Source organism: Acanthamoeba castellanii (genome assembly GCF_000313135.1).
Source record: "Acanthamoeba castellanii str. Neff unplaced genomic scaffold scf7180000084639, whole genome shotgun sequence".
Classification (NCBI taxonomy): domain Eukaryota; phylum Discosea; order Longamoebia; family Acanthamoebidae; genus Acanthamoeba; species Acanthamoeba castellanii.
Genome location: NW_004457431.1, coordinates 25420 through 49921, shown reverse-complemented (window position 1 = coordinate 49921; position 24502 = coordinate 25420). Strand labels below are relative to the sequence as shown.

The window sequence follows — 24502 nt, the reverse complement described above, 5'->3', positions numbered from 1 at the left end:
ACGACACGACACGCGCACACCGCACGCGCTGATTGCGGGAGTACAGATGGCAGGTGCAGATCAACACGGTGGACCCGCAGAGCGGCGATACCACCGAGACCCAGGAGCACTGCATGAACAACTACCTCTCCCTCGGTAACACACGCCCACCGCACACGCCCACTGCACACGCTCGCCGCACATACCGTGCGCGCCCATCGGCTCACCCGTGTGCGGTGGGCGTGTGCGCACGCACGCAGGGTTCGCGGACGCGCGTGTGGCGCTGGACTTCCACAAGAAGCGCGAGGGGTCGCCGTTCCTGTTCGCCACGCGGGGCATCAACAAGCTGTGGTACGCCGGCCTCGGCGCCAAGGCCATGCTCACCGACGCCATCAGCGCCCCCTTCTTCGCCTCCGCCACCCTCGACAAAATCCTCGAGCTCTCCGTACGCCCGCCCCCTCCAGCCCCCACCCGCCCCCGCCCGCCCCCTTCAGCCCCCTTCAACGCGGGCTGACGTGGTGAGCGCAGGTGGACGGGATCCCGGTGCCGTTGCCGGAGATCGAGGGCCTCATTCTGCTCAACCTGCCCTCCTACGCCGGAGGCCTCAACCTGTGGGGCACCACCAAGGAGGACGTACGCAGCACCCCACCCCCTCTCACGGTCTTCTCCTTTTTCTGACATTCGCCGCACGACACGACACGACACGACACGACACGACACGACACGACACGACACGACACGACACGACACGACACGACACGACACACAGCGATTCGATGTGGTGTCGATGAACGACGGGCAGTTGGAGCTGATCGGCATCCGGAGCGTGTTCCATTTCAGCCAAATCGGCGCCGGCCTCGCCACCGGCGTGCGGTACGTCCGCGCTCCCTCGCGTCCCAACACGCCGCCATTTCTCACCATCGGTTCGGCGCGTGCGGTGGGCGTGTGCGGTTCATGCGGTGTGTGCGGTGGGCGTGTGCGATATGCAGGATAGCGCAGGGCAAGTCGGTGGAGATTACGTACAAGCCCGACTCGCCGCCGCTGCCGTGTAAGATCGACGGCGAGCCGTGGCTGCAGGAGCTTCCGGCCACCTTCAACGTCACCTGGGTCAAACGCTCCCAAATGCTGTGCCGAGTACGCCCCTCCAGCCCCGCCCGCCCCCTCCAGCCCCTCCCGCCCCCTCCCGCCCCCTCCAACCCGCCCCCTCATCTGGTGGCGGTGGTGGCAGAGCGAGTCGGTGGCGAGCGTGTCGAAGCCGACCAAGACGGGGTGGATGCAGAAGAAGGGCCAGACCGGGCCCATGTCGTGGCGCACGCGGTGGTTCGTGCTCAAGGACTCGACCCTCTACTACTACACCACCACGCAGGACACCAAGGCCAAGGGCAAGATCGACCTCAAGTTCTCCGCCGTCACCGAAGACCCGGCGGCCCGGACCAGCTTCACCATCTCCACCCCGGCCCGCGAGTGGTACCTCTACACCGACTCTGAAGAGGGTACGCCCCCCCCTCTCCCCCCTCTCACCATCTCGCCTCCTAAACTCTGCGTGTGCGGCGGGCGTGTGTCGTGCGGTGTGTGCGGTGTGTGCGGTGTGTGCGGTGTGTGCGGTGTGTGCGGTGTGTGCGTGTGCGGTGTGCAGACAAGCAAGATTGGATCGGTGCGCTGATGAACCACGGGTCGTTCCTGACGCAGGACATGGAGCGCGTCCCCGAAAACAGCCAATAATAATAATGAACTCCTTTTTTCTGTCTTTCGTTCGCGATGCGGTATCGCGCGTGTCGTGCGTCGTGCGTGCGGTATCGTGTCGTGTCGTGTGCCATAGATGCTCTATGCGCGGCGTGTGCGCGGCGTGTGCGGTGCGTGTGCGGTGTCCTCTAGAAGCCGCCGGTGTAGTTGCGCTTGTCCTTCTTCTCCTTGCCCTTGCCCTTGATCGACGAGGCCAGCTTCTTCTGCACCTTGCCCTTGACGCTCCCCTCCTCGTACTCCCCCTCATCGCTCGAGCTGCTCCCGCTCGAACTACTCTCCTCCCTCTCCTGCAACTCACACACATTTCTCACATTCCTCAGCACCGCACACGACACGACACGACACGCGAGGCGACACGCGCAGGCGGGCGTACGGCGGGGGAGTCGTCGAGGGCGATGCCCTTGCGGCCGCCGGCCCAGGTGCCGGTGCGGATCTCCTCGGCCGCGGGCTCGTCCGAGTCGTCGGCCGCGTCGTCGTCATGCCCGCGCGCCGTCTGCGCCCGGTCCGACGGCTTCTTGGCGCCGGCGCCCTTCTTGCCCGCGCCCGCCTCGTCGCGGTCGCCCTTCAGCGCCTTCTCCTCCTCGAACAGCTTCTCCAGCTGCGTCACCACATCCGCCATCTCCGGCCTGCGCGTGTCGTGTCGTGTCGTGTTACAATGTGTGCGTGTGTCGTGTCGTGTGTGCGTGTGCGGTGAAGCGAACCTGTCGGCGGCGTCCTGAGCCCAGCATTGGATGATGAGGTCGGCGAAGGGCCGCGGACAGTGGTCGGGGATGGGCGGCCGGGAGCCCTTGAGCACCGCCTTCGGGATGTCCCACGCCCGCTTCATCTCCGTGTACGGCTCCCTCCTGCACACCAACCGCCCACATGAGCGCGTGTGCGGTGTGTGCGGTCGCGCGTGTGCGGTGTGTGCGGTAGAGTGTGTGCGTGTGCGATTGGGTGTGTGCGGTGAGTGGGGTGGGCGTGCCTGGTGTAGAGAACCCAGAGGACGATGGCAAAGGAGTAGACGTCGACCTTGGCCGAGTAGGGCTTGTGGTCCAGGATCTCGGGGGCCATGTAGATGGGCGTGCCCAGCGCGGCCGTGTGGTTGAAGAACTCCTGCGCCTGCTGGATCGACCTGCACCACCGCACACATCGTAAGCCGTGCGTGTCGTGTCGTGTCGTGTCGTCATCGAGTGTCGTGTGTGCGTACCTGGAAGTACCAAAGTCGGCGATCTTGCACGAGACGGGGGCCTTGGAAGAGAGCGCCACAATCAGGAAATTGTCCGGCTTAATGTCCCTGTGCAACACTCGGTTCCTACGACACACGACACACATGACACACATGACACACACGACACACACGACACACGACGCACGACACGCGATGACGTGTCAGTGTTGAGCTGAGGCTGCCACACAGCGTTGGAGACGTACGTGTGGAGGAAGGAGATGGCCTTGGCCATGTCCATGGCGAACTTGAGGACGAGGAGGTAGTTGAAGTTGCGCTGCGAGAAGATGACGTCGCCCACCGAGCCCAGCGTGCAGAGCTCGGTCACGAGGCAGATCTTGTTGGGCACGAACGACGCCCCGACAAAGTTGATCACCCACGGGCACCGCAGCCGCGTCATCATGTCCACCTCCCTGTCGTGGTCTCCCAGTCATGAGTTAAGGTGGCGTAGTAGTAGTTAAGGCGGCTGGCGACGTGTGGCACGCTTTTGATTAAGGTGGCGGCGGCGGCGCACCGGTGGAACTCGGCGATGAGGCGCTTGTCCATTTGGGAGTTGAGCAGCTTGGCCGCCACCTCCTGTCCGCGGTAGTTGGCCTTGAACACCGTGCCGAACGAGCCCTGGCCTATGATGGTTTCGTTTCGGAAGAATTTCAGCCACATGTCGTTGGTCGTGTCGTTGGTCGTTGGTCGTGTCGTTGGTCGTGTCGTGTCGTTGGTCGTGTCGTGTCGTGTCGTGTCGTGTCGTGTGCGGTGTGTGCGAACCGATGGGGGGCTGGAGCATGTCGATGTCGTCGGGGTCGAGCTTGGTGGAGAGTTCGCCGACGAGCTTGATGGAGATGAGGTAGGAGCCGAGGCCCTCCACATCGAATCGGATCTTGCGCTCGATGTCCGTCGTCATCAGCAGCACCACATGCACGTTGATCGTCACACTCTTGCCCTGCGTGGCACATCAACATTGGTCGCTTCAGCGTGTGTCGTGCGGTGGCGCGTGCGGTGTGTGGTGTGTGCGGTAGTGTGTGCGGTTTGGTGCTGTACCGATTTGATGACGCCGGAACCGGGGTAGAGGCGGCAGGTGAACTTCTCGTTCTCGGCGGGCACGAAGAAGGTGAACTTGCGCGTCGGTCCGTGGTTGGTGATCACAAACTCATCGCTCACCTCCTTGTCCACCGGACACTTGTCGTTGTTGCCCAGACCGAACATCAGCACCTGTATCGTGTGTCGTGTCGCGTGTCGTGTCGTGTAGTGCGATGTTGTGTGTGCGGTGCGCGTGTGTCGTGTCGTGTCGTGTGCGGTTGTCAGACAAGACTGTGACGTACGCGTGCGATAGTGGGGGCGCAGGCTAGTCGACTGACCTGGGGTTCGAAGGAGATGTTGGAGGTCTCGAGGTCGGTGATGGAGAGCCGGCGGATGGCCATGCCCGCCGCCGACGAATGGAGCATGCTCGACTCCGAGCCCGAGAATTCGTCCATCTCCGTGTCGGTCTCCTCGTCGGACCACTGCTCGGCCAGGCGCAGCTTCTCCTCCTTCTTCTTCCGGCGGGCCAGCAGCAGGAAGAAGATGGCCACCAGCACCAACAGCAGAAGCAGCAGCAGGCCGCCCACGCCGCCCACCACGCCGCCCACCACCGCCGCTACAACAAAACAACTCATCAGCAATGTGTGTGTGCGTGTGCGTGTGCGTGTGCGGTCGTGTGTGTGTGTGTGTGTGTGTGTGTGTGTGTGTGTGTGTGTGTGTGTGTGTGTGTGTGTGTGTGTGTGTGTGTGTGAGGCGGGAGTGTGTGGCGGGAGTGTACCGGTGTCGCTGGAGGAGGTGGTGACCAGGCAGCTGGGGCCGATGCAGGTGTTGAGGAGGTTGAGGCGCGCGGCGGAGGAACGCGTGGGTCCGTGGTAGATGAGCTCGTTGGACGTCGGGTGGAACGCAAAGATGACCTTCACGAAGCCCTCGCCGATCACCTTGTCCCACTGGTCTCCTGAATTGATCTTTCTGCAATCACAGACGTTCAGACCACAAGCTTTGCACGGGCGCGCGCGTGCGCGCACACACACCGCACACACACCGCACACATCACCGCACACTTACGCACCGGGTAAACTTGCAGGTAACGACACCATCGGCGTAGGTGCCGGAGGTTTGGCTCAAGTCGCTGGTGCCGCCGGGCAAAGTGGAGTCGGCCGTGGGCACACCGACGTCGAGGGCGTAGGCATCAAGGAATTGCCAGCCATAATCCTCCGACCGGTAGCACACGACGATGTCGCCATTCTTCATGGTGCCGTTGTCCGGGCTGAAACCCACACCGACCCATCCGCTGGTACGGCACTGCACAGAGAACACGATCAGTGCGTGCGTGTGCGTGTGCGTGCGCGTGCGTGCGTGTGCGATGAAAAATGAATGGTACCTGGATCATGAGGTCGATTTCGTTGCTGGCCACTCTGGGCGTCCATGACAGGCGGTAGGCCGGGGACAGCTCCACAAAGTGATCGTAGTCGCCCAGTCCCGAGAAGAACTGGTCGCCTCCTGCATCGAGACCGCACCGGCGATTTGAGCTTCGGCACACGCACACGCACCACCGCACACGCACCACCGCACACGCACCACCGCACACGCACACGCACACGCATGATCAACGTACCGATGTTGGCGAGGTAGCGCTGCCGGAGGAAGAAGGTGTCGCCGGGCACGGTACCCCACTTGCTGACGTTCATGTTGCGGTTGACGATGTCCATGAGAGTCTGGTCGTCCACCGCACGGTGTGGTTTAAATGATCAGCCACACGACCCACATCGCCGATTCCCGGTGAGAACAGGAATGCGCGCAAAGACAGGGCTTGTGTTGTGGAATGCGTTGTGGAATGTGGTGGTGGGGGGCAAGGACAGCGCACCGTTTGGTAGATCTGAGTCAATTCGTTGGCAGAGAACATGCCCTTTCGTTCGTACCAGAAACGATCGCCGTTGCGCAGTCGTTCGAACTGAACACATTGGGGCAATGTGCGTCTTAGCACACACGACACGACACGACACGCAACACGACACAACACCTCCCCAACACCAACAAATGGCGCGACACGCACGCGTACCTGGTTCATGACGACTGCTCGGAAGAGAGCTCCAACAGCCGCTCCGGGGACGTGCTCTGTGGAACATGCCGCAATGAGAACAACAACGACGACCACGACGACAACGACAACAACAGCAACCAAAGGGGCGTTAGGAGAGGTGCGGCCTGGGGATATACCTTCGAGGAGGCCGCCCACATACGGGTCGGCCGAGTCCGGGCCATCCGGGTAGAGCGACTCGACGAGGGCCTGTGTAAAGTGTGAGAGAGAGGAAATTCGAGCGATACAATGCTTGTGAGCCTCTCCAGGGTCTCGTATGTGGGTAGGTAGAGAACTTTCTTTTCGATAGAACGGCGGGGCGGGGAGGCGGGGGCGTACGAGGAGTTCGGCGTCGGAAATGAGATCGCTCCAGGCGTCGACGGGATCCAGGCCGACCGCCTCACGCGCCGCGTTGTAGTTTGGCATGCCGTGATCGCTGCGCCGCGGCGAGGGTGTGTGCGAGTGAGTGTCTCCAGGGCGCCCCGCGGGCAGCACTATGAGAGGAGCGCGTTGGCGTACCGGCCGCGTTGAATGTTGGTTGCGGCCAAGTCCGGGCACGCTTCCTGTTGTTGGAACTGGGTGAACGCCACCGACGAGAACATGTAGTTGCGGCTGTGGACACGTGTGCACAACATTACTATTAGATTTCACAGATATCTATCATATATCTATCATATATCTACATGATAAGTCTATCTAATCTGAATTGTGCACAACGCTAAGTGGAAAGTAACGTACAGATCATCGACAAATGAGGTGTCGACAAGGCCCTGGCGGGTGACCGTAAGGCCGCGCAGGAGGGACGGGGCCATGTCCAGGTCCATCATCTTCTTGGTGGCGCTGATTGAATTCAGTGAAAATGCTCTGACATTAGCTCTCTCCCACATTCACATTCAACATTGGCAAGGCATGGGATGGGGCAATGACGTACAAATACCAGTCCCGCACGAGGACATTGCCCAGTTCGCTTTCCTGGTAGTCATCGTTGAGCAGAGGAATGTGGGAATTCACCTGCACGTGTGCAAATACAACTTGGTTAATCACACGACACGACACACATACACGCACACACACACGACACACGCACGACACCTGTGAGTGTCCATAGCGGAAGGCGACGGAGCAGAAGAAATTCTCTATCCTCGGGTCGACCGTGGCGTCGTAGCCGTCTGTGAGGTTTGGTGAGTATGTGAAGGGGGTGAGGAAACAACCAGTAGAGGGGTGGTAGGATCTGTAGGCCTATACACAAGCTGTAGTGGGTGGAGTTGAGGGGGGAGCCCATCTCCGCAGCCAGCCATTCGCGAGTGGAAATCTTCTGCAGGTAGGCGATGACCCTGTTTTTTCCAAGAGTGTCCGCATTGTCGTTGAGTAGACGACGACGACGATGGTGGGTGGTGGGTGGTGGGTGGTGGGTGGTGGGTGGTGGTTGGTGGAGAAGATTGCGAAACGTGGTGGAGAGGCGGGGGTACCATTTGCGAGATTCGTGGAAGAGCCGTTCCTGATCCCATTCGGGGTGGGCCGCGGCGAATTCGTCGCACAGGCGGTTGTGCTCGAGACCAAACACCTTTTGTTTTGGCCCCTCGCCAAGGTTGGTGTTTCATTGCGCACGCAAGGGCACACGGCACATCACCGCAACATACACCGTCGCGCGCGCACGCACAGAGTGGAGAAGAGGGATGAACCAACCTCGGTAAGTGAAATGAGATCGGGCGTTTTGTTGGTACGCAGGTCACCTCTCATCTTCCAGATGGGCGTCGTTCCCGAATCGGGCGTGAAATGCAGACCGAACTGTGCGGTGTTGTGGGTGTGATGTGTGTGTGTCAGCAGCGACAGATACACCGCACACTCACAGGCGCGTCTGCTCGGCAGACAGAGAAAGCCGACAACGACCAATTGTTGCATAAGTTTGGACGCACCAGAGAGGGCGCCATCCACTTGGCGTTGTTCAGCTTGCACGATACGCCGCTGTCTTCGCGGATCTGCGCCCAGGAGAATGGCCCAGCACCGTTCTTGCCAGAAGTGCTGTGGTCATCGCCGCGTGTGTGAGTCACACAACACGACACGACCAACGACCAACGACCAACGACACTACTGTGTGTACCCGTAGAGCCAGCCGGCGTCGATCCAGCCGGTGATGTCCATCATCTGCTGGCGGACTTGCCCGACGTCCATGGTGGGCGGGTAGGGCGCCGAGCGCTCCACCGCGCACTCCAGGTCTTCCTCGGCATACGGGTTCAGAAACACGTCGTCTGGCACAGACCACATCACGCCGCACCACATCAACAGAAGCGTCAGCCGGTGTGTTGGTACTCGAGCGATGTGCCCCCGATGCGAAGGTTCTGTACCGGTGGGAATGGGGACGCCAAAGTGTTCTATGGAGTAGTTGCGGCCTCCCCTCAACGCGGTGTACTGCGCACCAAGCAAATTCGGCCCTTTGTTCGGACACAACACGCGTCACGTTGATACAAGGCAGTTGGGCCAGGCCTGGGCCAGAAAAGAAGGGTGGGTGGAGGTACCTCGCAGGGTGTTGCAGACGTCGAGCACGATGAGCTGGCCCCAGATCGTTTGCAGATCGTTGGTGAGCAGCTTGTTGGACTCTGTTCAAGAGAAGGAGAGGAGGTGTTAGAGTTAGCTGTAATGCGGCGGGGGGGGGCAAGGTCCGTACTGGCGAGCCGCGAGAAGAGCTTGTTGCTGACCAGGCGCGCGTTGGGGCCGTCTGGCCTGCACCACAGACAAGTCGTCAGTGAAAGAAGGACAAGGAGACCCCGGGGGGGCAGGAGTACCTGGCTGGGGCGCTGATCCCATCATCATATGCGTGGGGGACCAGCGCTGCAGACGATCAATCGGATTGTTAATTGAATGATGGGGGGTGAAATCAAAGATGAGGATTAATGCTGTGTTGCAAGAGATTGGTTCGTAAGATTGATTTGATTAATCGCGACGTACTCGAAATGTAAGCGGTCGATCCTGCGTTCCACGCTGTGTTGGCGAGGTTGTTGCGCGAGCCTTTTGCAAGATGGTGAATCAGCAGCGGTCCACAAAGAAAGGCGATCCAGGCCGCAAAGGAGGGGGTACCGCCAGCAAGGCGCGTGTAGTTGGGGGCGGACAGGCTGTAGTCGGAGGCGTAGGGAGCGTCCAAGCCTGGGTCGACCGATTCAACGCTCTGCGAGGCTGCTCGGCCCGTGCCCAGAAGCAGGACCAGGCACACCCACACCGCCATCATCACCATCGACGCCCTGATCGACGATGCCGCTTCCATCTTCTTCTTCCTCTTTCTTTCTCTCTCTCTTCCTCCCTATCTCTCTAACTTTCACCTCGCCTGTCTTCCTCTGTTGTCTCCTTACCGTGGAGGCCCGACTAAGCTCAGCCAGACACGGACAAGCCAACGACCTTCGAGAGAGCTGACTCACCTCGCCGCCATCCCGACATGTGTGGGACCCATGTGCCACCACTGTTTGGGCGTGTGGACATGCGAACCGACCCTGTCATGCGCCTCAAGGCCCGAAAAGGAAAGCAAATACCAAAAAGCAATACAGTGCCCTAAATGGTATATCAGGTGGTCACTAGATGTAGTGTTACACTAGTGTTAGGCGGCCAAAGACCATAGAGGTGGTGGGCGTGTTAGGTTTGATTTTTTTTTGATTTTTTTGATTTGAAGTTTTAAAAAAACCAAGGCCGGGGTGGAGGGCTGGTGTGTGGTGCGCACAGACGGCATTGATCAGCCACTGCGCTGCTTGGTGGGCTTCCTCTTGGTGTTCTTCTTGGACGGGACCACGGGAGGAGGCGCGGGCTGCTGCGCCTTGGCCTTGGGCTTGGCGTAGATCTTGTTGGGCTTGGCGCCCAAGCCGCCGCGCAAGGGAGGCACCGGTTTCTTAACGAAGACGCTCTTTGCGGGCGTCGCGGCTTCCACCAGATTGTCGTTGTCGTCGACCACCGCTGCGTTGGTGTTCGCATCGTCATCAGAAGCTTCGTTGACGGCGTCGCCGTCATCCTCAGCGCCCGTCGCGTCGTCATCGGTCTGCTGCGGTGCGTCGTCGACCTCCGCAGCCGACTGGTCGTCGACCTCTTCAGCAGACTCGTCAGCGCCAGCATCGCCGACATCGTCAGCGGTCTCCTCTGCCTCTGCCTCTGCCTCGGCGGTCTCCTCTTCGACGGGTTCGTCTTCGGTGGCTTCCGCATCTGTGGACTCCTCCTCTTCTTCCTCCTGTTCGGCGTTGCTGAAGCCCGATTCCTGCATCTTCTTGACGGCGTTGATGAGGTCCTTGGCGGCGGCTCGGTCGATGTCTACCTTAGCCCTCTCGGCCGAGAGCCGCTCGCGCATCTCCTCGAGGCTCTCGCGCAACTCTTGCACTCTGCCCGTCTCCTCCTCGAGCGCCTGCTTGGTCTTCTGCAGCTCGGACCGGTCCTTCTCGAGCTTGGCCTGGCCGAGCGTCAGCTCCTCCTGGTCCTTCTCGATGTCGGCCGTGGCCAGCTTCACGTCGGAGCGGTGGCGCTCCACGTCGGACCGCTCGTGGTCGAGCTTGATTGCCTCCTTGCGGTTGCGATCGGCCTCGATCTCGAGCTCCTCGCGCTCGCGGTCGAGCGAGGAGCGCTCCTGCTCCAGCGAGGCGCGCTCCATGGCCAGCGCCTCGCGTTCGGCCGCGTAGGGGTTAAAAGAGCCGGCCGAGAGCTGGCCATTGGCGGTGAGCGTGTGGCCGGCCCAATTCCACCCGATGAGGCCGACGGTGACGACCACCGCCAGCACAACGAGGATGCACGAGCATCGCCCACAAGATCCGCCGTTGCGTTGTCTTGAGCCCATCTTTGTTTTTTATTACCGGATCTTCTGTAGAGTTTTTGACGGTGAGGAGGAAGCTCCACGCGTGCACAAAGGGGATCGATTCGCGTAGAGATTGCAGGCGGGGGAAGATGGAGATGATGGAGATGGAACCGATTCAAAACGCTTTGAATCTGATCGGGTACCAAGCGCGAGAGCGGGAAGAGGAGCCAGGCGGGTGACAAAGAGGTACCTCCTCGAAAGCGAGATGTCGATAACTTGTTATCGCCCGCTTATGAGAATCTTGGGTTTGGCGACGTTCCAGACAGGAAGAAGGCCGAGCTCGAATAATGCAAAAAGCAGATTCGAAATGGCTTTACAATTCAAGAATGCGAAGCAGGTGTGCAAGTGTCGACATAAAAATGCGCGCGCAGCCATTGTGGGACAGACCGCAGGGCCTTTATTTACGCTCAGTTTCGGCAAACAAAAGGCCACACAAGACGGTCGAAAGGGGGCGTCCAGGGAGAAGAAACATTAGGAAGAGAGATTGCGTGCACAGGAGGAGAGAGAGATGACTTCCACGAGCTCGGTCTACAAGTATGTGATGGAAGATGTCATTAAGAACATCAAGCACGAGTTTCTCAGCGAGGGCATCCCCGAATCAGTCCTTGCAGAGCTGCAGCAGGTACGCTGTGATCACAGATCTCTTTTGTGCAACTACCCCGCACAATCAATTCTTGCACACCGCGAGGCCTCGCGGCGTAGCGCCTCAACTAAAGGCCTTCCAATCCAGTCTCTATCATTCAAATGCAAATTTGCCATCATCGCATGAAATTGATTTGTGTTGTGCTGCGGCTCGCGAACTCCTTTTCTACTTTTTCGCGCATTCCGCACATATTTACATTTCCTCCTATTTTCTTTTCTTCTTTTTGCCCAGGTGTGGGAAGCAAAGCTGGCCCAGTCGGACACTGCCGCGCAGCCAGCGGCTCCCGCGGCCGAAACCGACGTGAACCAGCACCTGGCCTACTTCTACAGCAACAACGCCTACAACCTCGACTCGGCGTCGATGCCGCCAGAGAGCGCTCTCCTCCTCAATCCCTCGTACGCACAGCACATGGCGCGGGCGGCGGCTGGCTACTCCCACCCACAGCCTCAAGAGCCACCAGTCGAACCTCAGTACGGTCGGCCGCAGCCCTACATGGTACTACTTGCACTACACGTCTTTCCTACATACATACCAGTCAACCCGATCTGTAACTCTCTTGTTTCTGTTTGTTGTGGTTTGTACGGAAACAGCCGCCGCAGGAGTGGAGCGCGAACTCGCTCGCGGCCTACTCGGCCGCAAGGCAGCCGACATCCGCTGCCGCAGCTGCGCAGGCACGAGGGCGTCCCGCACCCCAGCACCCCAGCAACCTTCCCCAGTACGATGGCGGCGACGACGACGATGACGACGATGGCGACGACGACCTGGGGGTACACACACATTCGTCCTGCCGTGTCTTCATTTCAGTTCTAGCGACTCAACGCTCAATTTCTACGACCACCTTCAGATCAAGAAGGAGAACGATGGCGACGAGGATCTGGGATCGGACTTGGACGATGAAGAGGGAGAGGAGCCCGACACAGACAACATCGCCCTCTGCCAATTCGAAAAGGTATGACACGTGTCGTGTCGTGTCGTGGGTGTGCCGTGTGTGCCGTGCTGCATCACAAGTTCTGAACGCTGCTGCTCTACACTTCGCGTGCGCAGGTGACGCGCATCAAGAACAAGAGAAAGTGTAATCTAAAGGCGGGCGTGATGCACCTGAACGGGCGGGACTACCTCTTCAACCGGGCCAACGGAGAGTTCGAGTGGTGATATGATGGAGAAGATCGATCATCTCCTCACGCACTCTCCGCCGCGCGCGCGCGTGTCGCAACGAGCGAGGGCTGCGGGCGCAGTGGGTATAGATAGGCGAACGAAGGGAAGCTGCGATGCGCAACGGAATCTACTCAGCACGGCACACGGCACGACACACGCGAACAAAGGACACAAAAAAAAAGAGAAAGGGAGGAGGGTGATGAAGAGGTGCGAGTGCCTCTTCTTCTTTTTGTACGGAGGAAACTCTCCGCCGCGAACGAAGACACAACAAATAAGTTTGTTATCTCTTCCTTATTTATTTATCTGTTTTTGTTTTATTTCTTTATTTCTGTCCTGATCGCGACGAGTTGATCTTGACAGATGATGGAGCCTTGGCAGCACCAGCGCCAGCAGGTGGGGTTGGGGTGGGGCGACGGCGCGCCGCTCACCGCGCGCCAGGGCGCTGTGGTCGCCCGCCTCTTCGCGCTGCATGGCGAGCACTACGGGCCGAGCCCGAGTGGGGGTTTCATCAATCCCATGATGGCGCAAGATGAAGGGGCGAGGAGCAAGGAAAGCTTCTGTGCGGCGGGCGAGCCACACGGGGCACTGCTGGATGATGAGGAGGAGGAAGATGACGCGGGGGAGCGAGTGCAGGGGGAGCTCTACGCGTGGCTGGACCACCACCCCAACCCCGAGCAAGCCCAGGCCTGCGGGTACCCTTATTTATTTATAAATTTAACAATAATTGTTTTATGTGGCTATTTACTGATTTAAACTATTTGTTTATTTTATTTACATATTTATTTTATTTGTTGTGGGACAGAATGGCGCTGACGGACCTGATGGATGGGCGAGGCTGGTGCGCGGACCTCGACCGCGAGCTGGACCAGGTCTTTGAGACACTCACAGGTCTCTGGCGTGGTTCATCTTGTTCGAATCATCATCTTCTTCTTGGCTGGTTTCAACTCTCACTCACACCAACAATCGACGCATGGCGCTACACACAACACAGAGCTGGAGCGAAGGTGCGCGGTGCTGAAGCGGAGCGGTGAGGCCGTCGACGACGCCCTGCGGCACAGCATCGGCGTACAGCTCCAACTTGTACGCGCCTTCCACCTCCCTCTCAGTCGCGATCTGTCCCGCTCAACCGCTTGCGATGTGTGTGGTGTGCGGTGTGTGTGTGCGTGCGTGTGTGTGCGTGTGTGTGTACGTGTGCGCGCGCGTGCGTGCAGGAGGAGGACGCGATGAAGTCACCAGGTCGCATCAGCGCGTTCGGAGCGAAGCTGTTGGCCATCGACAAGGAGCAAGTGCTGCCTCTGCCGCTGCCGACCGACCTGCGCCAGCGAGAGGCGCGGGAGCAGGAGGAGAGGGCCGCGAGCGCCACCGCGCGCGATCTGCTCGAACGCATGAACGCCCGCGTCTCCTCCTCTTCTCCTTCGCCAACAGATGAAAACCAGCAGCCACCACCACATGATGCCGGTGAAGCTTCATCTTCGTCGTCGGCCTCAGCAAAACCTCGTAATGACCGACAGGCGGCACAGGGACACCATCAACAAGACGGCGCAGAGTGTGTCATTGCCTGACGCAGTGCCTTCCCCATACATTTTGCGGCCAATAGGAATTTTTTCTTACTATTATTGCAACCAATAGGAAACAGCAAAACGACAGCTTCCGGAACGCAAGGGGAAGCAACTCAAATCAAATCAATGAAGAGGAGACAAGACGAAGGCGAGGAGGAAGTTGGGCATCTCGACAACGAGAAGACGAACCGCTCGAGCCCGCGGCACGCCGACAATGCGCCCAATGCCATCACCAGTCTTACCCTCGGCGAATGGCGCGTGATTATGCGGCACAGACCTAAAGGGGACTACACCTCGCACCACACCTCGACTTGCTGGATTGGAAGCTCAGCGACACCGAGTGGTACCCGCAACCACCCACGCCCTCAAATCTGGAGAAGATTCGGATGCTGCGCCTTTGGTCTCCAAGAGCAGTCAAGGTCTTGTTGAGCCCCGCTTGTCAAACTCGGAGAGCGTGGCCGGCGTCAAACGTAGAGTACGTGCGCGCCGTGTTGCCCGACCCTGTTTTCCCGCACGTCGAGGTGCTGGCCATGCCCTACGTCTTCCTGCGGCACGTGCCCCACGTGTCCTTGGACGCCTTGCGCGTGCTCATCACCGACGGTACCATCTATCAAACAGACCTTCTTGTTCTCTCTCTCTCTCTATACTATAACACCTTGATCGATCGCGTGCGACAGTCTTGCCAAAGGACCTGCCGCCCATGCCCAAGCTCGAGCAGGTGCACATCGAGGGGCCTGACGAACTCAAGTCGTTTCGGAGCTCGTACCCGCAGGTGAAGATTGTCTACATCGACGAGACCAACACCGATCCGTTCACTGCCCTGTCGCGGGGGTTGCCGCGTAAGTAGATCCTACGCCGCCAAGAAGGCCTCCGGCCGGCTGACGTCGCTATTCACCCTCCAGCCTCGGGGAACCAACCAGGCTCTACACCGCTCACAAGCCAGAAGCGGAGCGACTGCGGGAGCTGGCCTGCACGAAGCTCTTCGCGTCGAACGCTGCGCGGTTGGCCGCGCTCAAGCAGATCAAGATCGGAATTCTCGACTCGGGGGTGAACTGGGCACACCCGGATCTCGCAGGGGCCATAGCAGCGACGGCAATCTTTGTGGACTCAGAGATATCGTGCCTCGACCTGATCGGCCATGGTACGCACTGCGCGGGCATCATCGCCGGCGCACGCTCGGGCGTCGCGTGCGGAGTGCAGCTCTACGTGGCCAAGGTTGCCGACCAGCATCAAAACGTCAAGCAGGAGGACGTTGCTCGAGGTGTCGAGTGGGCCATCGCGCAGGGCGTGGACCTCATCTCCATGTCCCTCGGCGGCTTCAAGTACCACGAGGGTCTCCACAACGCGATTCAGAAAGCCATCAATTCGGGCATCATCGTGGTCTGCGCCGCGGGCAACGCGGGAAGCAACCACCAGTTCAACATCCGCTTCCCGGCCACCATCCCCGGCGTCATCCGCGTCGGCAGCGTCAACGCTCACGGTCGCGCTTCTGCATTCACCTCGATCGGTGGCGCCCACATCGACGCCGCTGGGCCAGGCGAGGACATACTCTCGACCTGGATCATACCGATGCCGACTTCGCCTCCGTCTGGGCAGACCACGCTGCCCGGCATCGCCGGCGCGAAGCCTGAGTGCTGGTACCAATACGCCTCAGGCACGTCCATGGCGGCGCCCTTCATCGCGGGCGTCATCGCGTGGTTGCTGGCCTACGACCGCTCCCTCGAGATCAAGTCCAAGAAACGCCCCAGGCGCCTCACGAACGCCCACTGCGTGAAGGACCTGCTCGGCCGGCTCTGCTTCAACCCCAGCGGTGACGTCGGTGCTGGGCGTGGCACGCTCAACCTCAAGAACATCCTCAAACGGCCGGGGCAGTTCGACTACCTTCTCAAACAGATCTGCTAGGCGTCCACTAGGATCGAGTTTCCGTCCGATTCCCGCGTCTCATTCACACCGCACACGCACACGCACATAAAAAACAGTACAAAAACGAAAACAGTAAAGAACGAAGAAAGAACGAAGAGGCGGGCTTCTGTTTGGCCCAATCGCCATTCAAGGAATTATTTTAGTGTGCAGACTGACCAAACAAAACAGGCCTGGACGGCAGAAGACGAAGCAATAGCCATTATGGAGGAGGAGTGCACAACAACAGCAGAAGCGGCGGTGGCTGGTGAGGCCTTCCTGGAGGCGGTGGCCGCTGGCGACGTGCTACGCGTGCGGCAGCTCTTGCACGAGAACCCGCCACACCACCACCACCACACGATCAACGCTGTCGACCACCTTGGCTGGTGCCCCCCGCGTTCATTTTTATTTATTTAGTTATTTCTAACAAACACAATTAGCTCAATTTTGGGGGGGGGGCAGGACGGGGCTGATGATGGCGGTGGAGGCGCGTCACGTGGAGATGGTGGAGCTGCTGCTGGCCAGCGGAGCCGACCCGCACCACCGGTCGAGCGTCGATGGCATGCACGCCCTCCACGTGCTCGCCGAACAGCGCCCACACATACACAACTCCACCCCCCAGGAGCAGGAGAAGCCGGCGGGCATACTTCTGCTGCAAGTCCTGCTGAGGCCGGCGTCGATCCCAACGTGCCCACCTCGTCCAGCGGCGAGGTATAATATGCGCTGCTGCTCGCTTGTGTGGTGACTCTGATTGCGCCCTGCATAACTAAATTGTTGTGCTCGTTGCTATTGTGGGGCATCACCAGACGGTGTTGCATCTGATGTGCCTGCGGGGCAACATCGAGGGCGTGCGCGAGCTGCTCGCCCGGCGCCTGGTGGTCGACATCGACGCGCGCAACGCCCACGGCGACACCGCCCTCCACTACGGTACCCATCCCCCGCACCACACTCGCGGTGTGCCCTGGGCCGCAGTCATTCTCATGTTCTCGGCAGCGGCGCGCAAGGGCCACGACGAGATGGTGCGGCTGCTGGTGGCCCACGGCGCATCGCCCGCGGCCGAGGGTCGCTTCGGCACTCCGGCCCAGGCGGCCATCGAGTTCGGGCAGCACCACACCGCTGAACTGCTCCGAAGCCTGGCGCACCCCACCGAAGACGGCACTCACCGACTGGGCCTGCACAGTCTGCCTCCGGTACGCGTCGTTGTTGTTGTCAACCCCGCCACACCATCGCCTACCGCGATACATACGTGCTTGTTACAACAGGAGGTGGTGGTGTACATGCTGTCGTTCGTGGCCAACGCGCGCGATCTCTGCTCCCTTTCCATGGTGCCCGACGACATCCCATCGCACCCATTGAGCAATCGGGAGAAGTGCACACGGCTAACATTCTCTGACAGGCGAGCCGAGCGTTGGCGGCGGTGAGCCGGGACGATGTCCTGTGGAAGCCACTCGGTCACCCGTCGTGGGCCGATCACCACATTCTCAGGTTGGTTGGACCAGGCACCACTACACACGTGTTGTAGGCACACGTCAGACCACACAAACAAAACACAAAACACAACTCGAAGCAGCGAAGGGGGCGGATGGAAGGGCGCCTACATGACGTGGCTGCGCTCTGCCGTCTCGCAGTTCAGGCACGTTCTATGACACACGACAACACGACAACACGACACCCACGCGTGAGCGCAGGCTCACCAACGGCCACAGGAAACGCGACACCCACACTCTCCCACTCAAGCCCTCAACACCTGGCGACTACCTGGCCAAAGTGGTCATGCAAGGCGACTCGTACGGCACTTTCCTCATTTCTACCCCATCTCCTGAATGGCCATGACACGCACACGCATCACCGCACACGCACCATCGCACACCGCACACTCACACGCAACAGTGGCACAGGAAAATCGGCAATCCTCCGCCGCTACGTGCATGACGAGTTTGAAGTCCGTCATTCTCCGACCATCGGCGCGGCCTTCGAGCGCCGCTGTGTGGAGTGGCATGCCAACAGGATCCAGGTGTGCATCTACGCACCACATTCATATGACACGCGCTCACACATAACCGCACATTAGTTGCAATTGTGGGACACGAGCGGACCCGAGCGTTTCAGATCGATCTCGCCGATGTACTTCCGTGGCGCGCACGGCGCGGTGGTGGTCTACGACATCGCCAACAGGTCGACCTTCGACAACGTTGGGCGCTGGCTGGAGGAAATTGACCAGTACGCTCTCTCCAAGCCAATTGGCCAGTTTTATTCTGATTTTTGATCTTGCATTCAACGCGCAACACCAGGTACGGGCTGGAAGGCTTGGTCGTGGTGGTGGCGGGCAACAAGACCGACCTGGCCTCCTCGACCAGACGCGCTGTGACCGAGCTCGAGGGCAGGTAGGTACAACTTGTCAAGTCAATCATCATTTTTCTTTTATTCACGGCCACGACATCGTTGGCATGACAGGCGGAAGGCGGAGGAGCTGGGCGCGCTGTTCTGCGAGTGCTCGGCCAAGACGGGCGAGGGCGTGGCTGACGTGTTCGACCTCCTCGTGGATCGCCTGATGGGCGGCTGGCAGCGCGTGGCCCACATGGCCACTCCGGCACATGTGCCCAGCGAGGCCCTCCTCGCCCAGCTCTTCCCACACGTCACCACCGCCAACAATAGCAGCGCAGGAGACAGCACGCAGCAGCAACAGCCACCAAGGTGTGCGCTCCAGTGAGTGATTGGCCTGGAGCCACTCTCAACGGCGTTGCGGGCGGGAAGGAGCCGAGAAAACAAGAACGAAAACGAGTAAGATGTACAGCTTTCAGGCTGCCAGGGCTGGTGTGATGATTTGGGGACCTGAGCGGTTCCCGATTTCAGACGATTCCCGATCAATGCCGTTGTGGTGCTCCCCCAATAAACGCTCCTCCAAACGCACACGCTAACAGGAGTGTGAGAGCCTCAAAATTATTGGGGTCGCAACAAACTGCGTTGTTTTGGCTACCGCCGAACAACTACAGGTGTCGCCATCTCGACGATGTTCACGCCGACCCTCAGCTTCGTTGCGCTCGACAGCGACTTCATCGAGTACGTCAACGCCAAGTTCAACGGCACCGGCATCAGCGGTGAGTGACATCAAAGACCTGCGCTGGTGCACCCGCAACAGGGCCTTTGTCTCGCCGTCCGACGGCGGGATCGACCGTGCCTACAGACGCGAAATGGGGCCGGGCATAGAGCCAGTGTGTAAAACTCATGGGAATGTTGGGCCACCGCGACTTCATCGGTCGACCCTTTCTCCCCATCGGATCGGCTATCGTGGTGTCGGCCAATCCGTCGCTCTCGCAGTTCCTCGTATGTGCGCCGACGATGCTGCTGCCACAACCAGTCGACAAGACCTCGAACGCCTTTTGGGCCATGCTGGCGCCAGGCTGCTCGCGCACTGCGACAGGCTGCTCGCGCACCGGTTCACCGATATCGACAGCGGCAAGGAGGTGCACGCCGCACTCAACATCGTTCAAGCCTACGTTCGCTCGAACCACCCATCCTGCTGTCGTCCAAGATCAACCTCGAATTCTCCTTGGACGACAGACATCTGCGCACGCGGCCCGCTTCGCTCTGCTCTATTCGGACAGGCGACCTTCTTCTAGAGGGGATGGCTCCCCGCGGCCCCCTCGAGGTCCCCGCCAAGTCGCAGTCTTTGGCACAGCACGCCGGTGCCGGAGGTGGCCGCGTCCGTTGCGACCCTCCCGATGATGCAAACGCTGCCGGCAAAAGGATTGTACACAGAGTGTTTTCCCAACAATAATAACAGGAGAGCGTCCCTTAGGCGATGATGGGATAGGAGGCCCAATCGGCGATGCCACACATGTTTTTGCCGCGTACCAACTTGAAGTAGCCGGCTTCGCCCCAACTTGTGCCCCACGAGTTCTTGAGGAGCCAGTAGTCCTTGCCACCCTCGTTACCGTAGCCGACGAGCAGCACGGCGTGGGTGGGAGTATTTCCGCAGCCAGGGACGTCTAGAACTCCGCTTCGGTAGTAGGCGTGCGCTTGGGTCCCAGCGTTGTAGGCGATGGCGATGGTCCCGACTGTGGAGAGTGCCTGCATGAGATCATTCTCATTACCTCGCTGTATCATCTTGTGCGACGTAACCTGCGCAACCTTCCTTTTGCTCTGAGCCTGGCACTGAGCGACGGCTCCCGTGTAGGGATACTCGGCCTGGGCTGTAGCACCCCCATTTTTTTGCAGGTAGGTGAACATGTCTTGCATCCAACCGCCGCTGCAGCCCCGGCCGCCACAGTCAACGAGATGCTGCTCGGACATGTCGAGGAGCTGACGATGCTTGAGACAGTGGGCAGTTTCAAGGGCGCCGATGGCGGCGAACGTATAATCCGACCCGCACGAACCTTGGAAATGCTACATGTAAGATTGGCAGCGAAAAAAGTGGGCTTTCTTTGGGGGGCATGGTACCCTGGTTCTTGACTCTCTGTACACAGTTCTGGCTCCTCCAGTCGACGTTCCGACGGGCGAGGCCGGAGGAGGTGGCATTGTGGACGTCGTAATTGGAAGCGTTGAACGGTAGCATCGTGACGGTGTAGAGTGCCCTGTAGTCGTCAAAGGTGAGGTCACCAAACTGATTCATGCTCAGGCTGTAGGTGTGGTTCTGGCGGTTGTGCTCCTCGATGAAGCGGTAATTCTCGCGCCACACGTTCCACCGGTGGGCCAACTCCGGGTTGGCGTAGGACTTGTTGTGGGTCGTCATCCAGTCGAGGAACTTGCGCCGGATAGGCTCATGGTCATCATCTTTGTCTGCAGCGGCCGAGGCGACGAGGAAGACGGCCACGGAGAGGGCAAGAAGGAGAGCGGTGGTGAGGCGCAGCATCATGACAACACAGAACAACAGAAGGAGTTTTCAATTTTTTTGTGCTGCAAAAGTGGCCGATTGGACAACCAATGGGCTAATTGAAAATTGGCGCCAATTTTTCCTGTCGACACCACGCGCAACGTTCGAGGCTTGCCGTCGATGACGGCGGTGATGACGCTCATGAAGTTGTCGTCGGCGTAGGGACACTTGCGCGTGAGGAGCTCCCACAGGATGACGCCGAACAAGTAGACGTCCGCCTTGACGTCGCGGCCGAGACCAGTCTCACTTGTGAGAACAAGACTTCCTAGACAAGGTGGCCTGCGTCATCAAGGTCCTCTGCGCCATTGACAATGGCGGGACCGTTGTTTTTGGCCGCATGCTGGAAAAAGCCATCAAGGCTGGCAGTCGCAAACGCCGAGGTCCCCTGTCGGGCCTAGACCTTTGACGTGACCAACGAGGGCACAGCCATTACGTGGGAGGCCGCCGATCCTGCCATGAAGACATACGGCATGGCGCAGACCATCTGCGTAAGGAGTGGCGCCACACACACCATGGAAATCGTTTGCGTCTACGAACAGGTAGCGAGCCTTGCCACCTGCCCACTTCCTTTGTGCACCGCTTAGTTGACAAGATCAACGCCGCGACACCCATCATCCACCACGTTGTGAGTACGGCGATGTGTTGTGGGTGGGGCAAGATGGATCCCGAGGTGGCTGCCACGCAGGTGCGACAGGAGTACGATGTGTGGGCGCGCACCCGCGGTACGCCCGCAGCGGTGGCGTACGATCAGCTGCCGGGCCAGTACGACGTCGATTTCCACCAAGCCAACATGGACGCATCTTATGCAATGAACTGGCTTAATGCCAGCTATTGCACAGATCCAAAGCATGAATTGAGACCCTCTGCCTCCTCAGCCCCATGATTTCCACAATTTTTGTCCCCTCCATAACAGCCACGTGAGGTGGCTGGGCCTTCCTGATCTTTGTTGGGCTTGCTATTTGCAAGCCACACACAGAAGGTGGGCAGCCGCTCAGGTCCCTGCAGTATTCCGTTTTCCAGAATTCTCTTGCTCCTCTGGGCGTGTCTCCAGGCCAATCACTGGAGGGCACACCTTGGTGGCTGCTGCTGCGTGCTGGCGCCTGCGCTGCTATTGGTTACGGCGGTGGCGTGTGGGAAGAGCTGGGCGAGGAGGGCCTCGCTGGGCACGTGTGCCGGCGTCGCCATGTGGGCCACGCGCTGCCAGCCGCCCATCAGGCCACCCACGAGGAGGTCGAACACGTGAGCCACGCCGTCTCCCGTCTTGGCCGAGCACTCGCAGAACAGCGCGCCCAGCTCCTCCGCCTTCCGCCTGTGTCATTGTCAACGTTGCCATGTGTGCCCATGTCACACAAGAAAAAATAAAGAAAAATGATGTTTGACTTGACAAGTTGTACCTACCTGCCCTCGAGCTCGGTCACAGCGCGTCTGGTCGAGGAGGCCAGGTCGGTCTTGTTGCCCGCCACCACCACGACCAAGCCTTCTTGTCCGTACCTGGTGGTGCGCGTTGAATGAATTGAGGTCAGATTGCCAATGGCAACATGAAAGAGAGAGAGAGAGAGAGCGTACGTGCGTGTTTCCTCCAGCCAGCGCCCAACCTTGTCGAAGGTCGACCTGTTGGCGATGTCGTAGACCACCACCGCGCCGTGCGCGCCACGGAAGTACATCGGCGAGAGCGATCTGTACCGATCCTGCCCGCTCATGTCCCACAATTGCAACTGACCACACAATCACGTGCGTGTGCGGTAGTGTGTGCGGTTGTGTGTGAGCGCGTGTCATATTATGAATGTGGTGCGTAGATGCACACCTGGATCCTGTTGGCATGCCACTCCACACAGCGGCGCTCGAAGGCCGCGCCGAAGGTCGGAGAATGATGGGCTTCGAATTCGTCACGCGCGTAGCGGCGGATGATTGCCGATTTTCCTGCGCCACTACGCGTGTGCGGTGTGCGGTGTGCGGTGTGCGTGTCACAGCCAAATCTAGAGATGGGGTAGAAATGAGGAAAGTGCCGTACTAGTCGCCTTGCATGACCACTTTGGCCAGGTAGTCGCCAGGTGTTGATGGCTTGAGTGGGAGAGTGTGGGTGTCGCGTTTCCTGTGGTCGTGGCTTAGCCTATGCTCAATCGTGTGTCTTACGTTGTGTGTCATTGAACGTGCCTGAACTGCGAGACGGCAGCGCGCAGCCACCTCATGTACGCGCCCTTCCATCCTCCTTCGCTGCTTGGTGTTGTGTGTTGTGTGTGTTGCGTTTTCCATTCCTGAGTATCATTGAAGGTGCGTGTGCGTGTGCGTGTGCGTGTGCGTGTGCGTGTGCGTGTGCGTGTGCGTGTGCGTGTGCGTGTGGATTGTGTCTAGTGGTGCCTGGGCCAACCAACCTGAGGTGATCGGCCCACGATGGGTGACCGAGCGGCTTCCACAGGGCGTCGTCCCGGCTCACCGCCGCCAACGCTCGGCTCACCTGTTGTTGGGTTCTGGTATGAAAAAAAAATCCCCAAATAATGTTCAACTGAGAGGGCTGTCGTCGGGCACCATGGAAAGGGAGCAGAGGTCGTGCGCGTTGGCCACGAACGACAGCACGTGCACCACCACCTCCTGACAGCAATAGTCAGAGTACTGACCTTGTGCGTTGTGGTGCATTGTAATAACAAACATATGTGCGGTGGGGCGATGGTGTGGTGGTGGCGGTGAGAACAACGCGTACCGGAGGCAGACTGTGGAGGCCCAGTCGTTGAGCGCCGTCTTCGGTGGGGCGCGCCAGGCTCCGGAGCAGTTCAGCGATGTGGTGCTGACCGAACTCGATTGCCGCCTGGGCCGGAGTGCCGAAGCGACCCTCGACCGCTGGCGATGCGCCGTGGGCCACCAGCAGCCGCACCATCTCGTCGTGGCCCTTGCGCGCCGCTGCTGAGAACGTGAGCTCATTCCCCTCACGGTTGCAGCCCGACCGCGAGTGTGGTGCGGGGGGGGGTACCGTAGTGGAGGGTGGTGTCGCCGTGGGTGTTGCGCGCGTCGATGTCGGCCACCAGGCGCCGGGCGAGCAGCTCGCGCACGCCCTCGACATTGCCCCGCAGGCACATCAGATGCAACACCGTCTGGTGATGCCCCACAATATTAGTTGAACAGGGCGCTATCAGAGTGAGTGATCACCACAAGCGGCAGCAACGCAATGTTACACCTCGCTGCTGGACGAGGTGGGCACGTTGGGATCGACGCCGGCCTCGAGCAGCACTTGCAGCAGAAGTATGCCCGCCGGCTTCTCCTGCTCCTTGGGGGGAAACGCGACTCATGAATGCGTGTGTGGACATTCATCACATACGACACGACACGACACACGACACACACCACGAACTGAACGAGCCAGGGCGGGGTGCGGGGGTAGGCACCAGGCAGAAGTCGCGTTGGCCCTGTTCGGCGAGCACGTGGAGGGCGTGCATGCCATCGACGCTCGACCGGTGGTGCGGGTCGGCTCCGCTGGCCAGCAGCAGCTCCACCATCTCCACGTGGCGCGCCTCCACCGCCACCATCAGACCCGTCCTGCCC

At 59.8% G+C, this 24502-nt stretch overlaps 12 protein-coding genes across 12 annotated transcripts in view; 6 read left to right on the top strand and 6 right to left on the bottom strand.

The window, feature by feature from the left end:
• Nucleotides 1–1701, top strand: part of ACA1_087520 (diacylglycerol kinase) — a gene marked incomplete at both ends in the record, with an annotated part of 2577 nt that extends 876 nt beyond the window's left edge. The window contains 7 exons of the mRNA XM_004338535.1: nt 47–135; nt 240–424; nt 508–612; nt 749–852; nt 969–1113; nt 1208–1472; nt 1616–1701. Of these exons, the coding sequence (XP_004338583.1) occupies nt 47–135; nt 240–424; nt 508–612; nt 749–852; nt 969–1113; nt 1208–1472; nt 1616–1701 (979 nt within the window). The remainder of the gene's footprint in view (nt 1–46; nt 136–239; nt 425–507; nt 613–748; nt 853–968; nt 1114–1207; nt 1473–1615) is intronic.
• Nucleotides 1702–1850: 149 nt separating this feature from the next.
• On the bottom strand, nt 1851–5194 carry ACA1_087510 (protein kinase domain containing protein; the record flags this gene model as incomplete). Its single annotated transcript, XM_004338534.1, has 12 exons — nt 1851–2009; nt 2096–2348; nt 2424–2560; nt 2701–2836; nt 2912–3016; nt 3136–3342; nt 3444–3552; nt 3692–3866; nt 3965–4135; nt 4282–4559; nt 4722–4912; nt 5013–5194. 12 exons carry the CDS (start codon nt 5192–5194, stop codon nt 1851–1853), a joined length of 2103 nt encoding a protein of 700 aa, XP_004338582.1.
• Nucleotides 5195–5262: 68 nt separating this feature from the next.
• ACA1_087500 (peroxidase) lies at nt 5263–9279 on the bottom strand (the record flags this gene model as incomplete). Its single annotated transcript, XM_004338533.1, has 20 exons — nt 5263–5443; nt 5555–5658; nt 5808–5894; nt 6003–6058; nt 6161–6230; nt 6360–6456; nt 6540–6632; nt 6759–6860; nt 6952–7031; nt 7113–7189; nt 7266–7354; nt 7490–7584; nt 7707–7808; nt 7937–8042; nt 8122–8269; nt 8366–8452; nt 8537–8617; nt 8686–8741; nt 8804–8849; nt 9096–9279. 20 exons carry the CDS (start codon nt 9277–9279, stop codon nt 5263–5265), a joined length of 1941 nt encoding a protein of 646 aa, XP_004338581.1.
• Nucleotides 9280–9738: 459 nt separating this feature from the next.
• ACA1_087490 (uncharacterized protein) lies at nt 9739–10821 on the bottom strand (the record flags this gene model as incomplete). Its single annotated transcript, XM_004338532.1, has 1 exon — nt 9739–10821. The coding sequence occupies one exon, from the start codon at nt 10819–10821 to the stop codon at nt 9739–9741; it is 1083 nt and encodes a 360-aa protein (XP_004338580.1).
• A 526-nt stretch (nt 10822–11347) lies between these two features.
• Nucleotides 11348–12634, top strand: ACA1_087480 (transcription factor iia, alpha/beta subunit protein; the record flags this gene model as incomplete). Its single annotated transcript, XM_004338531.1, has 5 exons — nt 11348–11461; nt 11714–11977; nt 12073–12249; nt 12327–12431; nt 12527–12634. 5 exons carry the CDS (start codon nt 11348–11350, stop codon nt 12632–12634), a joined length of 768 nt encoding a protein of 255 aa, XP_004338579.1.
• Nucleotides 12635–13000: 366 nt separating this feature from the next.
• On the top strand, nt 13001–14199 carry ACA1_087470 (uncharacterized protein; the record flags this gene model as incomplete). The annotated part of the gene is made up of 4 exons (XM_004338530.1): nt 13001–13329; nt 13440–13525; nt 13629–13717; nt 13849–14199. 4 exons carry the CDS (start codon nt 13001–13003, stop codon nt 14197–14199), a joined length of 855 nt encoding a protein of 284 aa, XP_004338578.1.
• Nucleotides 14200–14726: 527 nt separating this feature from the next.
• Nucleotides 14727–16098, top strand: ACA1_087460 (peptidase; the record flags this gene model as incomplete). Its single annotated transcript, XM_004338529.1, has 3 exons — nt 14727–14796; nt 14874–15039; nt 15117–16098. 3 exons carry the CDS (start codon nt 14727–14729, stop codon nt 16096–16098), a joined length of 1218 nt encoding a protein of 405 aa, XP_004338577.1.
• Nucleotides 16099–16320: 222 nt separating this feature from the next.
• ACA1_087450 (Ras subfamily protein) lies at nt 16321–18805 on the top strand (the record flags this gene model as incomplete). The annotated part of the gene is given in 12 exon segments (XM_004338528.1): nt 16321–16481; nt 16558–16753; nt 16765–16806; nt 16902–17022; nt 17068–17285; nt 17358–17420; nt 17492–17580; nt 17784–17882; nt 17986–18109; nt 18167–18315; nt 18387–18479; nt 18550–18805. The coding sequence occupies 12 exon segments, from the start codon at nt 16321–16323 to the stop codon at nt 18803–18805; spliced, it is 1611 nt and encodes a 536-aa protein (XP_004338576.1).
• A 1085-nt stretch (nt 18806–19890) lies between these two features.
• Nucleotides 19891–20947, bottom strand: ACA1_087440 (cysteine proteinase; the record flags this gene model as incomplete). Its single annotated transcript, XM_004338527.1, has 2 exons — nt 19891–20471; nt 20536–20947. 2 exons carry the CDS (start codon nt 20945–20947, stop codon nt 19891–19893), a joined length of 993 nt encoding a protein of 330 aa, XP_004338575.1.
• A 679-nt stretch (nt 20948–21626) lies between these two features.
• ACA1_087430 (uncharacterized protein) lies at nt 21627–21851 on the top strand (the record flags this gene model as incomplete). The annotated part of the gene is given in 2 exon segments (XM_004338526.1): nt 21627–21690; nt 21703–21851. The coding sequence occupies 2 exon segments, from the start codon at nt 21627–21629 to the stop codon at nt 21849–21851; spliced, it is 213 nt and encodes a 70-aa protein (XP_004338574.1).
• Nucleotides 21852–22024: 173 nt separating this feature from the next.
• On the bottom strand, nt 22025–24039 carry ACA1_087420 (Ras family protein; the record flags this gene model as incomplete). Its single annotated transcript, XM_004338525.1, has 10 exons — nt 22025–22277; nt 22367–22459; nt 22535–22683; nt 22773–22896; nt 22980–23060; nt 23129–23185; nt 23341–23423; nt 23495–23557; nt 23667–23863; nt 23934–24039. The coding sequence occupies 10 exons, from the start codon at nt 24037–24039 to the stop codon at nt 22025–22027; spliced, it is 1206 nt and encodes a 401-aa protein (XP_004338573.1).
• A 92-nt stretch (nt 24040–24131) lies between these two features.
• The window catches only part of ACA1_087410 (ankyrin repeat-containing protein), a gene marked incomplete at both ends in the record, with an annotated part of 642 nt that continues 271 nt past the window's right edge, over nt 24132–24502 (bottom strand). The window contains 2 exons of the mRNA XM_004338524.1: nt 24132–24221; nt 24346–24471. Coding sequence (XP_004338572.1) covers nt 24132–24221; nt 24346–24471 — 216 coding nt within the window. The remainder of the gene's footprint in view (nt 24222–24345; nt 24472–24502) is intronic.